We start from the raw sequence: 13,840 nt of genomic DNA on the forward strand, positions 1-13,840 counted from the left end.
CTGAGTCATCCTCCGGACAGTCTGTTCTTTAAGTCTGTGCTGAGTCATCCTCCGGACAGTCTGTTCTTTAAGTCTGTGCTGAGTCATCCTCCGGACAGTCTGTTCTTTAAGTCTGTGCTGAGTCATCCTCCGGACAGTCTGTTCTTTAAGTCTGTGCTGAGTCATCTCTGGTCTCTGTCTGGCTTTCAGCTCTCCGAGGATTCGGACCCTGGCCCGGGCGTTGACCCCGGCCTTCCTGAGGTTTGGAGTCATGGTGTTCACTCCTCAGAGGAGTCCGAGGCCGGGTTCAGGAGTCTCTGCAGGTAACGTCACACACCTCTTTGTTTTCCTCCCACGCGTGACGCGTGTTCAGACGTGTTTGTTTTTGCAGAACACAGAAGAACCTTCCTGACTCAGCAGAACACTGGCAAACAAAACCAGAGTGCATTATGGGAGTTTATGTTATTTTCTTAACTGGACTCAATAGAAAAACCAGCAGGCTGGGGGGGGGGGTCACAAAAGACTTGAACAAACAGACTAAAACTGTGTATGTGTGTGTGTGTGTGTGTGTGTGTGTCTGTGTGTGTGTGTGTGTGTGTGTGTGTGTGTGTCTGTGTGTGTGTCTGTGTGTGTGTGTGTGTGTCTGTGTGTGTGTGTGTGTCTGTGTGTGTGTGTGTGTGTGTGTGTGTGTCTCTGTGTGTGTGTGTGTGTGTGTGTCTCTGTGTGTGTGTGTGTGTGTGTCTCTGTGTGTGTGTGTGTGTGTGTGTCTCTGTGTGTGTGTGTGTGTGTGTGTGTGTGTGTGTGTGTGTGTGTGTGTCTGTGTGTGTGACTGTGTGTCTGTGTGTGTGTCTGTGTGTGTGTGTGTGTGTGTGTCTCTGTGTGTGTCTGTGTGTGTGTGTGTCTCTGTGTGTGTGTGTGTGTGTGTCTCTGTGTGTGTGTGTGTGTCTCTGTGTGTGTGTCTCTGTGTGTGTGTGTGTCTCTCTGTGTGTGTGTGTGTGTGTGTGTGTGTCTCTGTGTGTGTGTGTGTGTGTGTCTGTGTGTGTGTGTGTGTGTGTCTCTCAGCACTAACATGTGAGGACCTGGAGCTGTCCCCGTGGCTGGAGGAGCGGCTGAAGACCGAGTGGACTCGGCAACAAGTCGTCCTCCTGAAGGAAGACCTGCGGAGGAAGTACAGGAGAGTCAAATACACAGGTACAGAGTGAGCTGTCATGTGACCTGTGCATCACGTCATCACATGACAGCTGCTGTCAGCTGTCATGTGATGACGGCTCAGGAGCGTCCATGTGTCTCTTCCTCATGGCTGCTCCTGTTTCATTTAAACAGACGATACACCTGTATGTTAAAGGCTCTTTAATCCCTCCTCTTCTGTCCCGTCATAAAGGGCTAGTCCGCCCGCTCTGGTGCGGCGTGCGTGCTGGACGCTTGTCTCTGCACCATGCGGGCACATGAGAGAGTCACAGCACTCGTCAGTGTGACTCTAGGCTGAAGCAGCCAATCAGATGATGTCAGTGTGTGTGTGTCTCTGTGTGTGTGTGTGTGTGTGTGTGTGTGTGTGTGTGTGTGTGTGTGTGTGTGTGTGTGTGTGTGTGTGTGTGTGTGTGTGTGTGTGTGTGTGTGTGTGTGTGTGTGTGTGTCTCTGTGTGTGTCTCTGTGTGTGTGTGTGTGTGTGTGTGTCTGTGTGTGTGTGTGTGTGTGTGTGTGTGTGTGTGTGTGTGTGTGTGTGTTGTAGAGACCACCATGGACATGCTGCACTCCTTCACTAACTGCTCGGGGATGGATCTGATCTTCGGGCTGAACGCGCTGCTCAGAACCGCCAACAACACGTGGAACAGCAGCAACGCCGGCCAGCTGCTGCGGTACTGTGAGTCCAGACGCTTCGCCGTCAGCTGGGAGCTCGGCAACGGTACGCTAAGCACGCGGGTCAACCACCACGACCACGGGTCACTGTGTGCAACATTCAACAGGTTCACCCGGCCGAGTGTGTGTGTGTGTCTCTGTGTGTGTGTGTGTGTGTGTGTGTGTGTGTGTGTGTGTCTGTGTGTGTGTGTCTCTGTGTGTGTGTGTGTGTGTGTGTCTCTGTGTGTGTGTGTGTGTGTGTGTCTCTGTGTGTGTGTGTGTGTGTGTGTGTCTCTGTGTGTGTGTGTGTGTGTGTGTGTGTGTGTGTGTGTGTGTGTGTGTGTGTGTGTCTCTGTGTGTGTGTGTGTGTGTGTGTGTGTGTGTGTGTGTGTGTGTGTGTGTGTGTCTGTGTGTGTCTGTGTGTGTCTCTGTGTGTGTGTGTGTGTGTGTGTGTGTGTGTGTGTGTCTGTGTGTGTCTGTGTGTCTCTCTGTGTGTGTGTGTGTGTGTGTGTGTGTGTGTCTGTGTGTGTCTCTGTGTGTGTGTGTGTGTGTGTCTGTGTGTGTGTGTGTGTGTGTCTGTGTGTGTGTGTGTGTGTGTGTGTGTGTGTGTGTGTCTGTGTGTGTGTCTGTGTGTGTGAGTCTCTGTGTGTGTGTGTGTGTGTGTGTGTGTGTGTGTGTGTGTGTGTGTGTCTCTGTGTGTGTGTCTCTCTGTGTGTGTGTGTGTGTGTGTGTCTCTCTGTGTGTGTGTGTGTGTCTCTCTGTGTGTGTGTGTGTGTGTGTGTGTGTGTGTGTGTCTCTCTCTGTGTGTGTGTGTGTGTGTGTGTGTGTGTGTGTGTGTCTGTCTGTGTGTGTGTGTGTGTGTGTGTGTGTGTGTCTCTCTGTGTGTGTGTGTGTGTGTGTGTGTGTGTGACTCTGTGTGTGTGTGTCTGTGTGTGTGTGTTTCACTTCTGTGTGTGTGTGTGACTCTGTGTGTGTGTGTGACTCTGTGTGTGTGTGTGTGTGTGTGTGTGTGTGTGTGTGTCTCTGTGTGTGTGTGTCTCTGTGTGTGTGTGTGTGTCTCTGTGTGTGTGTGTCTCTGTGTGTGTCTGTGTGTGTGTGTGTGTGTGTGTGTGTGTCTCTGTGTGTGTGTGTGTGTGTGTGTCTCTCTGTGTGTGTGTCTCTGTGTGTGTGTGTGTGTGTGTGTGTGTGTGTGTGTGTGTGTCTCTGTGTGTGTGTGTGTGTGTGTGTGTGTGTGTGTCTCTGTGTGTGTGTGTGTGTGTGTGTGTGTGACTTTCACTTCTGTGTTTTCGGCTCATGTGAAGTCGTTGAACACGTCTCTGCTCACACAGGAAGTCATTTGGTGTTTTTCGCTGAGTCGTGGTTTTGTGTCCAGACAGGAAGTGAAGCCTCTTTATTGAGCGCCAGCGTCCTGATGATGTCATCCGTCCGTCTGTCTGTCCCCAGAGCCCAACAGCTACGAGAAGAAGGCGGGGATTCGAGTGGACGGGTTTCAGCTGGGTCAGGACTTCAGCCGTCTCAGAGAGGTGATGTCACAGTTTGAGATGTACCGTCACGCCGGGCTGTTCGGACCAGACGTGGGTCAGCCCCGAGACCACAGGACGGACATGATGCAGGGGTGAGAGGTCACACGCCGTCCTCGCTGTCAACATCAGCTCATAGAAAGGTCAAAGGTCATTAAAGCCATGAGGGGAGTCTTAAACACACAGCCGAGCCGTGTGAGGATCTAAGAACATGAAGGACCTCGACACGGGTCCACAAGAACCTTTAACAGAACCTTTAACAGAACCTTTAACAGAACCTTTAAAATAACCTTTAACAGAACCTTTAACAGAACCTTTAAAAGAACCTTTAACAGAACTTTTAAAAGAACCTTTAACAGAACCTTTAAAAGAACCATTAAAAGAACCTTTAACAGAACCTTTAAAAGAACCTTTAACAGAACCTTTAACAGAACCTTTAAAATAACCTTTAACAGAACCTTTAACAGAACCTTTAACGGAACCTTTAAAAGAACCTTTAAAAGAACCTTTAACAGAACCTTTAACAGAACCTTTAAAAGAACCTTTAACAGAACCTTTAACAGAACCTTTAACAGAACCTTTAAAAGAACCATTAAAAGAACCTTTAACAGAACCTTTATGTGTGTGTGTGTGTGTGTGTGTGTGTGTGTGTGTGTGTGTGTGTGTGTGTGTGTGTGTGTGTGTGTGTGTGTGTGTGTGTGTGTGTGTGTGTGTGTGTGTGTGTGTGTGTGTGTGTTGCAGGTTCCTGCAGAGTGGAGCTGACGCTGTGGATGCTGTGACCTGGCACCAGTGAGTCCTCATCATCCGACCTCACATGTTTGTGTCTGAAGGTTTCATGTGCTCAACTCTTAACATGCACAGTGTGTGTGTGTGTGTGTGTGTGTGTGTGTGTGTGTGTGTGTGTGTGTGTGTGTGTGTGTGTGTGTGTGTGTGTGTGTGTGTGTGTGTGTGTGTGTGTGTGTGTGTGTGTGTGTGTGTGTGTGTGTGTGAGACACACTCTAAGCATCCGTCAGACCGACCACACACACATTTCCAGTTGGACTCTTTTGGGCTCAAACCCAGAGAGACATTTCGTCCTCACGTCTCCTGATGTTTGATCGTCTTTATAGAATATTTCACTGTCAAATAATTTCATCAACATGACGCCAATCAGAGCCTCTCTGCACTGGGCCAACAGCCAATCAGAGCCTCTCTGCACTGGGCCAACAGCCAATCAGAGCCTCTCTGCACTGGGCCAACAGCCAATCAGAGCCTCTCTGCACTGGGCCAACAGCCAATCAGAGCCTCTCTGCACTGGGCCAACAGCCAATCAGAGCCTCTCTGCACTGAGCCAACAGCCAATCAGAGCCTCTCTGCACTGGGCCAACAGCCAATCAGAGCCTCTCTGCACTGGGCCAACAGCCAATCAGAGCCTCTCTGCACTGGGCCAACAGCCAATCAGAGCCTCTCTGCTCTGGGCCAACAGCCAATCAGCTTCAGCCAATCAGCTGAGGCTGCAGATGGTCCCTGTGGTCCAGTCTGCTTGTGAACAGTGTGAACCGTCCCCAGGAGTCCTCACGCTGCTCTGCTCTGTTCCTCAGTTATTATGTCAACGGCAGAGACACGTCTCTGGAGGACTTCCTGGACCCTGAAGTTCTGGACACTCTGACCTTAAAGATCAACGAGGTCCTGCAGGTGAGCAGAGGTTTCAGACGTGGACAGATGAGACGTGTCCGCCTGTCTTAATGTCTCCTCTCTGGGTGCAGACGGTGGAGCTGCTGTCTCCGGGGAAGAAGGTGTGGCTCGGAGAGACGAGTTCGGCCTTCGGGGGAGGAGCCGTGGGGCTGTCGGACACGTTCGTGGCAGGATTCATGTGAGTTTGTACGAGTCAGGACTGAGAGCGAGTCCTAACAAGTCCAAGTCCTCAGGCGTCCTCCTTAGAGACGACACATCGAGTTATATCTGAGCCCGCTTCCATGATGTCCAACCCTTTAAGGACACTCTGCTCATAGACCTGGCAGCCCTGCAGCGTTCTGCCCCCACTGAAGGCTTCTAGAGAGCTGACCAATCAGAAGCCAGAGGGCGTGTGGGAAGGCCTTAAAGAGACAGTAACAGAAACAATGAGGGTTTTTATTCAAGTGAAGCTGCTCTGTAGACGTCACAGACTGAGACATCGCTCAAACGCTCGCCGTGTCCCTGTCCCTCCTTTTATTCAAGCTTCATAAAGACAGACCTGAACAGAGGACGTCACACAGGGACGCTCACAGTCCTCTAATCGTGTTTAACGGGGGGGGGCTGATTGAGTTTAGTGATTACCCATCAGCCCCGGTCTCATGACAGACCTGCATGCTGCTCAATTTACACCAGGATCACGTGGACATGCTACATCCTGTCTCCATACCACCGTATGAGACGGGTCATGTGACGGGTCATGTGACACATCATGTAGTATTGTCTGAGGGCTTTAGTTCAGGAGTCGATGCTCAGAGAGGAGGCGGGGCTCCAGCCTGTAAACACACTCACACACCTTAACCTGCGTGTGTGTCCTCTGCAGGTGGCTGGACAAACTGGGCGTGGCCGCCCTGCTGGGTCTGGATGTGGTGATGAGACAGGTGTTTGTCGGCTCGGGGACTTATCACCTGGTGGATGAAAACCTGGAGCCCCTTCCTGTAAGCGCTCTGCTCTGAGGCGTTTCCTGCTGCTCGTGGTGACAAACTGCTGAGTCATGTCTGCGTCCTCTTCCTTCAGGACTACTGGCTGTCTGTCCTCTATAAGACACTGGTTGGACCGCAGGTTCTGAAAGTTGAAGCCTTTTCTGATGTTTCCCGTCACAAGCGAGTGAGGCTGTATCTGCACTGTGCGCACACGCAGAGGTACGTGTCCCCTGATTGGTCGGTCCTCGTGTGTGTGTGTGTGTGTGTGTGTGTGTGTGTGTGTGTGTGTGTGTGTGTGTGTGTGTGTGTGTGTGTGTGTGTGTGTGTGTGTGTGTGTGTGTGTGTGTGTGTGTGTGTGTGTGTGTGTGTGTGTGTGTGTGTGTGTGTGTGTGTGTGTGTGTGTGTGTGTGTGTGTGTGTGTGTGTGTGTGTGTGTGTGTGTGTGTGTGTGCTCTGCCTGCAGGGACTCATCTGTGTGTTTCCCTCTCAGATACAGACGAGGAGCCGTCACACTGCTCTCCATGAACCTGAGGAGGAGAGCAGTCAGGGTCTCCGTCCCTGCCCGCCTCTCCTCCAGCACAGTGGAGGCGTTTGTTCTGGAGTCGGCGCGTCCGGGGGAGGAGGGGCTGTACTCCAGGTGCTCGTCAATACTCTCATTCATCCCCCTGTTAGCCTGATCCTTCTCCTCCGCAGTCACGTTTATCACATCATCATCTGAGCTCAGCAGCATCTCTGCTTCACACGCTCAGACCGTCTCCTGCAGGAAGTCACAGTGAGCTGTCTGAGGCTCCGCCCACACGGAGCCGGCTCACAACACAAAGATCATTTCCTACGTTTTGGCCTCTCATCAGGAAAACGCAGAAACAGCTTTTAAAAACCTCCGACCAAAGTGAAGATTTGTGAATTCTCCGTTCATGCGTTTGCACGTAGACGTTCATAACCGGGGTTTTATGATTTTAACCTGGAGCGAGGGGGGGGGGGGGGGGGTCGGGGGTCGGGGGTGCATGTGTGATCAGGTCAGGATAAATATCAGTGCTGACATTACAGAACCAAAACAAAAAGATTTAGATGGATTGAAGTTTCTATCTGGAGGAAGGTCTCCACTTTATGACCCAGTGAAACCATCTCACCGCAGAGAGCAGCTTTGTTTAGTCGTCTGTCCTTGTTTGTCCTCAAAGTTGGACTGTAAAGTGATAAAGAGAGGAATGTCAAAGGAGGAAATGAAAGGATCAACAGCTGATCCCGTCAGAAGAACGGACTCAAAGCATGCGCCTGAATGAGACAGATGTAAGACTACAAACATGGAGGACATCTCCAGAAACCTTCACTCTCCTGGATGCCCTCACGCTGAGTATGCACTTTAAAGTCTGGACCTGGTCTGGGTGATCCAGGTCAGTTTGAAGGGTGAGCTGGATCAGCTGGTCCGGGGACTCTGGGTACTTTATATCAATCAGGAAGCTTTAAGGACATCAGGCGTGCTAACTGTGTGCCTCTGCTGTCAGTCTTTATGCTAAGCTAAGCTAACAGAGAGGAACATGCTGAACCTGTTTGTGTTTCCCCTGCAGGTCTGTGACTCTGAACAAAGACCTTTTAAAGATGGTGGACGATAAAACTCTTCCTGATTTGAAAGGAGCGCGTCTCCCGCCGTCTCAACATCTCCAACTTCCTGCGTACTCGCTGGCGTTCTTCGTCTTCATCGACGCCGGTGCAGCCGCCTGTTTGTGACACCTGGACGCTGAGCTCACCTTTAAAGGAGCAGGTGATGCTTGTCACATGACTGAGACTCAAACGGAGACGGTCTGAAGGCTTTTATTGATGTTTGCTGTGTTAATAAAGTTTTTATTTGTGATAAACGTTGTTGTTGACATGAATCAGTGTTTATCCTCCATGTTCATTAAAAACCTCCTGAAGGAGCAGCAGGTCGCTCTGACCCCTGGTGTGTGAAATGGGTACTGCAGTCTAAATTATAAACAGAACTTTATTGGCACACGTTGCATGAACAATATTGCCAAAGTATCTAAACAATAATATCAACAGTGATGTCATGTTCCAGCTGTCTTTGGACGAGAGGCAGAGTCACACCGTGGACTGTCACAGCCAATCACAGAGCTGACAGACAGAGACGGACAGTTCAGAGTCAGCAGGTAAGCAGCATGTGATTGGACTGTGGGAGGGAGAACATGACAGACAGGGATTCAAACCAGCAACCTCCTCACTGTGAGGGGACAGAGAGAAGCACTGCAGCACTAACTTTAGAATCAGAAACCAAGGACATTAAAATATAGAAGAAATGTGTGACGGTGTGTTGGTGCAGTCCAGTGAGTGTTGATGGAAGGAGAAACAGTTTGAGTCTTCACATTACTGTTCTCTGACTGTGTGGATGATATATTCTTACATCTATAATCCAGAATAAAGATAAACAGTATGATTTAAATATAAACCAGAATGTTTCAGGAGCTGTTTCCTTCATCAGGGAGAAAAGGGTCTGAAGGTGTTTGAGAAGTGACCAGATGGGGGCGCTGTAGTCCGCTCGGCTCCTGCTGCTGTGTTCATGTGTCTGACAGAGAAGCTGAACTGATGGAGTTTATGATGACACGGTGAGTGCGTCGGAGCTGTTATTTATTATTATTATTATTTATTATTATTATTACAAACAGAATAAACATGGATGTGTTTTTAATCCACCGGAGGACCGGAAACAGGTCCTGTGATGGACTCGTTACCAAACTGCTTTAAAAAAGGAAGAGAGAGAGAGAGAGAGAGAGAGAGAGAGAGAGAGACAGAGAGAGAGAGACAGAGAGAGAGAGACAGAGAGAGAGAGAGAGACAGAGAGAGAGAGAGACAGAGAGAGAGAGAATAGAGAGAGAGAGACAGAGAGAGAGAGAGAGACAGAGAGAGAGAGAGACAGAGAGAGAGAGAATAGAGAGAGAGAGACAGAGAGAGAGACAGAGAGAGAGAGAATAGAGAGAGAGAGACAGAGAGAGAGACAGAGAGAGACAGAGAGAGAGAGAGAGAGAGAGACAGAGAGAGACAGAGAGAGAGAGACAGAGAGAGAGAGAGAGCCTTTGGTCTTTTTTATTTCTAAGATATTTATGGAGTCTCTGATGTTCCAAAGAATAAACAAGCAAACGTGTGTGCATGATATAATGATGTTTCCAAAAGGTAGATCATAACAGGTGCAAGATATCGACGGAGTCCCTAAAACAAAGATATGATGCACAAGTTCTAGATCTATTTTTGTACTCTTTGGGACTCCGTAGATATCCATGCAACGTTTTAATACTTTAATACTCTGGGTTGTGTTTGAATAAAAAAAAGAACTTGTTCATGAATAACAATTGAATTAATATATTTAAGTCTCCACATTAAACATTTTTATATTTAAATGAAAGTTGATTCTTCTAAATAAAGATTTTGATTCATATTAATTTTATTATTAATTTAATATGATGTATTTTCAGTATTTATTACATAGTTGATAATAAAAGCCCTCCATGCCTGTAGTTTTTCTCTCTGTGTGTGTGAGTGCACGCGGCTCAGCAGACCGTGAACGCGGCGCATTAATATCTCATTAATACTACACTACCCACAGCCCCCCGCGTTGAGCCGTGTTGTAGGAAATCCGCTTGCGGCGGATTATTGTAATCCGACAGACGGAGGGTCTGGACGACACCCCGGATCAGGACAGAGGAGCAGAGCCCAGCGGCCTGGAACGGATGCAGCTCGTCCCACAATAAAAGGGATAAAGTTGAGATATGATCTGACGCACCGCTCGCTGCTCCTGAACGCGTCATCAGCAGCGGCAGCGGCGCGCGGGCCGTTTGTTTCCTGTCTGACGGAGCTCGCGGACGGACGCTCGGCATCACCGCACCGCGGAGCATAACGGAGAGGAAAAGCGTTCATTTGACATTTATACACATTCCCCCCCTTCTCCCTTCCCCTTCCGCCAGCTCTGACACCGGCCCGGACCGACTCGGCTCGGCTCGGTCTGCAGCTCACTCACAGCTAGCTAGCGCGGCTAGCCCACCCCAGCTAGCGCGGCTAGCTAGTCAGGAATTCATCGAGTTTAGTTTAGACGTCTAGCACATTCTTCGAGCTGCCAGCCAACACGGAGGGAGGATGTCGGCGAAAGAGCAAACTAAACTGTCCACCATCGAGCGACCTGTTAAAGGTGAGTGACGTTTAAATCCTAATGTTTGTTTCTCGGTGCAGGAAGTTAGCACTGGCTAAGAGCTAGCATGCTAACACGGCAGCTGCATGACAGCAGTCCCGCTAACGGAGCTCTTTACCCGGCTGTGTTTTTATAGCGAGCCCGGTGAATGGAGGTTGGATGATCCAGAGAAACACACGTTATGCAAGGCAATCAATCCAAGCAGTGCTAACCACTTAGCCTGTTAGCTTAGCTGTCCCGAGTGCCAGATGTCAGCTGGGCGTTTGACATTCAGCTGTGAGCTGATCACACCTGGACCACACCTGGATCAGGTCTACAGACTAGAAATGCACTTTTTAATGTAGGAATGAAATTAAAAATGGCAGCTAGCGTCGTGTCATGACACATTCGGTGGATGTGAATGAATCGCTGCAGTGTGTGTGTGTGTGTGTGTGTGTGTGTGTGTGTGTGTGAACCCTTTCTAACGGCTGCTTCAGGAAATAACCGCCTCTCGTCGTTTTGGAGAGTGTCCTGATCTTTCTCAATAATTAAACCATAAAAGGCTGAATTTAAAGCATCATAACTGCACACATAACAGGTGTTGTTCTATAAAGAGTCCGTGCAGGTTTGTCCGTGTTCGGTGCAGGTCAGGTGTGAAGTCAAAGCTGTCGGATCCCTTCACATTCATGTCGTAGTTAAAGAGGACACAATGCTCAACACGTGTAAAATAAGAATATCAGCATATAGACATGAAAACTGAGATAGCACTAAACTTGAGGTAAGAGCCCAGCCCTAATTTTAGCTCCTGCAGCCCCTTTAATAGCCTTCTGTTTGTGCAGGTTTTGACATGTTGGGACGGGTCTCAGCAGGACGCCCCCCATGCATTTAGTGAAGGTTAAAGATCAGTTGAAGATTCGTGCGTGTGTGTGTGTGTGTGTGTGTGTGTGTGTGTGACGTGTGCGTCCTCTCAGAGTCTCCTGCTTGATGTTCTGGATGTAGACTTCAGAAAGGTCCGGCTGCAGCGTGTGCCGGCTTCAGAGACATTATATAAGCAGAGGTCTCTCCCTGTTCCCCAACGCTGCAGCAGGATGCTATTTATTTTACAGAGATTTAATTCATGGTTCCACCTGTTGATATTCTGGGGTCACTTCGCCCCCTTATGACGACTGCACAGCATTCAGACAGCAGGAGAGCGCGTGGCAGGGCGTCCACACGGCAGCAGTGACATGAGATGTGATCTTTGTTCAGTCGTTGATTAAACTTTGACTGATCCATTTAAGAGCTAAAACTACAAAGATGTCCGCCTCCTGCCATCGATAGATCTGTTATAAACTACTGCATGTGATAAATCACATCTCCTGAACCTGCAGCTTCTGCTGCCACAAACACACTGCTGCTGTTCATCTCAGTTTCTTTTTCTTTTTTTGTCACAGATTTGTGTTTTTCTGAAACGCGTCGTTCATGCAAACAGAATATCTGAAGAGGTGAAAGTCGCTCAGCCTGTGATGACGAGGGGTTGCTGGTTCAAGTCCCAGTTTCATGGACCCAGTATAGAAAACTGTGTGGTTGCTGCTGGAGAGGTTCCATGTTACTTCCACTGTAAAGAGTCCATCAGTATGAACTCATCCATTCATACACATTCACACACTGATGGTAGAGGCTGCTGCAGGGTGTGTGTTGAGTTGTGTGTGTGTGTAAATGAGCAGCAGTGTCTGATTGGCTCAGTGTGTTAGGACGGCTTAGGAGTGTAAAGCTGCAGGAGAGCGTCACATCATTAAACCTGCCTCCCTCAGACAGCTGCTCAATCAGGAAGTCCACACACACACACACACACACACACACACACACCTTGTTGCCTGTGAAACATTAAGACAGTTTGATGGTTCATATTTGGACAGATTCTGCTTGATGTTGTGATTCTTCAGAGGAAGTGGTTTCTCTTATCGTCCTTTCTGAGACACTTCTGTGATTTCTGCACACGTCACCTTCCTGTAACGCTGCGTGGATGTTTGTTAAGCATGGCGTGGGAGGTTGGTCCGATCGCCTCGTGGTTCTGTTGAGGTCCTGGTTCATCTCTGTGTTTCCTCCCAACACTTCCTGTCTCTCTGCGGCGGTCCTAAAGGCAGCAACACAAAATCACTTTTTGTTTCCCCACAAGAATGCCCAAATATTCCCCAGATCAGCACTTCCTTCCTGTGGCTGCTGTTTCCCTTCACAGCGAGTCAAACTGAGCTGAATGGTGTCAGGATGTCTGATGGACAGTGAAGACGTGTTGGAGACGTCCTAAATGGATGATAATGGCGCTGGATTAAGTTTTCTGTCGATGTTCTGATTGGTGAGTTATTTGAGGTTAAACAGTCGTGCTGACGGGCTCGCTCCTCATCGATGCTCTTTTCCTTGAATTGCTGCAGCAGCTCTCAGCCTTCAGTTGATCCTGGTCAATGAGCTCCGTGTGTGTGTGTGTGTGTGTGTGTGTGTGTGTGTGTGTGTGTGTGTGTGTGTGTGTGTGTGTGTGTGTGTGTGTGTGTGTGTGTGTGTGTGTGTGTGTGTGTGTGTGTGTGTGTGTGTGTGTGTGTGTGTGTGTGTGTGTGTGTGTGTGTGTGTGTGTGCCCACCGATGGATCTGCTCTGGCCTTCAGGCGTAGTTTCTGCTGGTGATCGAATCAGTCCGGCGCTCTGCGGCACATGTAATGATTCTGTCCTCATTCATCATAGATGGAGCTGGGCCTGAGGACGGAGCACGCTCAGGGGGCTGTCTGGGCCCCAGGGTGGAGCTCCGCCTCAGGCCCTAGTCCTGTAACAGTGTATCACAGAGTGAGTCAGACGTACAGAAGCGTTGTGTGTGATGAGGCGTGCTGTAGGACACGTGAAGGTGTGTCACTGGAGTAACTGTTCTCAGGTGGGATCAGTGTGGCCTCACACACTCGTGTGGAGGAAGTGTTTCAGAAGACACACACACACACACACACACACACACACACACACACACACACACACACACTCTGTTCTGGCCCAGTGGACTAGTTTAGCAAGTAAAACCAAACCAGGTCGCACACATTCAGCCAATCACGTGAGCGCTGCTGAACTGGTTCATCCCCAGCTGGGTCTGTCAGCGGCAGAGCAAACCAGTCCAGCTCCGAGCTGATCGCAGGAGATGATCTGAGTGATAGTTCAGAACACACACACACACACACACACACACACACACACACACACACACACACACACACACACACACACACACACACACACACACACACACACACACAGAGGAAGTGGTATTCAAATAATAAACGACACTGATGAAATGAGGAAGAGAGAAACACTTCACCTGCACCACCAACACACACACACACACACACACACACCACCAACACACACACACACACACACACACCACCAACACACACACACACACCACCAACACACACACACACACCACACACACACACCACACACAACCAACACACACACACACAACCAACACACACCACCAACACACACACACACACAACCAACACACACACTTCACCCCCACACACACACACACTTCACTCACTCACACACACTTCACTCACACACAACCAACACACACACTTCCCACACACACACACACACTTCACTCACACACAACCAACACACACACTTCACTCACTCACACTTCACACACACACACACATACACTTCACACACACACACATACACTTCACACACACACAACCAA

General features: G+C 49.3%; 2 protein-coding genes across 5 annotated transcripts in view; both read left to right on the top strand.

The window, feature by feature from the left end:
* Positions 1–7,820, top strand: part of hpse (heparanase) — a 9,218-nt gene extending 1,398 nt beyond the window's left edge. For 3 of the 4 annotated variants that reach the window (XM_079364963.1, XM_079364964.1, XM_079364966.1), the window contains 11 exons: positions 190–302; positions 1,042–1,170; positions 1,709–1,882; positions 3,259–3,430; positions 4,077–4,124; positions 4,916–5,009; positions 5,081–5,187; positions 5,869–5,983; positions 6,063–6,187; positions 6,458–6,604; positions 7,533–7,820. In XM_079364963.1, coding sequence (XP_079221089.1) covers positions 190–302; positions 1,042–1,170; positions 1,709–1,882; positions 3,259–3,430; positions 4,077–4,124; positions 4,916–5,009; positions 5,081–5,187; positions 5,869–5,983; positions 6,063–6,187; positions 6,458–6,604; positions 7,533–7,692 — 1,384 coding nt within the window. In that variant the 3' untranslated portion in view covers positions 7,693–7,820. The remainder of the gene's footprint in view (positions 1–189; positions 303–1,041; positions 1,171–1,708; positions 1,883–3,258; positions 3,431–4,076; positions 4,125–4,915; positions 5,010–5,080; positions 5,188–5,868; positions 5,984–6,062; positions 6,188–6,457; positions 6,605–7,532) is intronic. The other variant, XM_079364965.1, reaches the window with a different exon arrangement.
* A 1,740-nt stretch (positions 7,821–9,560) lies between these two features.
* The window catches only part of LOC306837323 (serine/threonine-protein phosphatase 2B catalytic subunit gamma isoform-like), a 28,968-nt gene continuing 24,688 nt past the window's right edge, over positions 9,561–13,840 (top strand). The window contains exon 1 of the mRNA XM_079364962.1: positions 9,561–10,138. Within this exon, the coding sequence (XP_079221088.1) occupies positions 10,087–10,138 (52 nt within the window). The 5' untranslated portion in view covers positions 9,561–10,086. The remainder of the gene's footprint in view (positions 10,139–13,840) is intronic.

Source organism: Symphodus melops (assembly GCF_947650265.1).
Source record: "Symphodus melops genome assembly, chromosome: 16".
NCBI classification, from domain to species: Eukaryota; Metazoa; Chordata; class Actinopteri; order Labriformes; family Labridae; genus Symphodus; species Symphodus melops.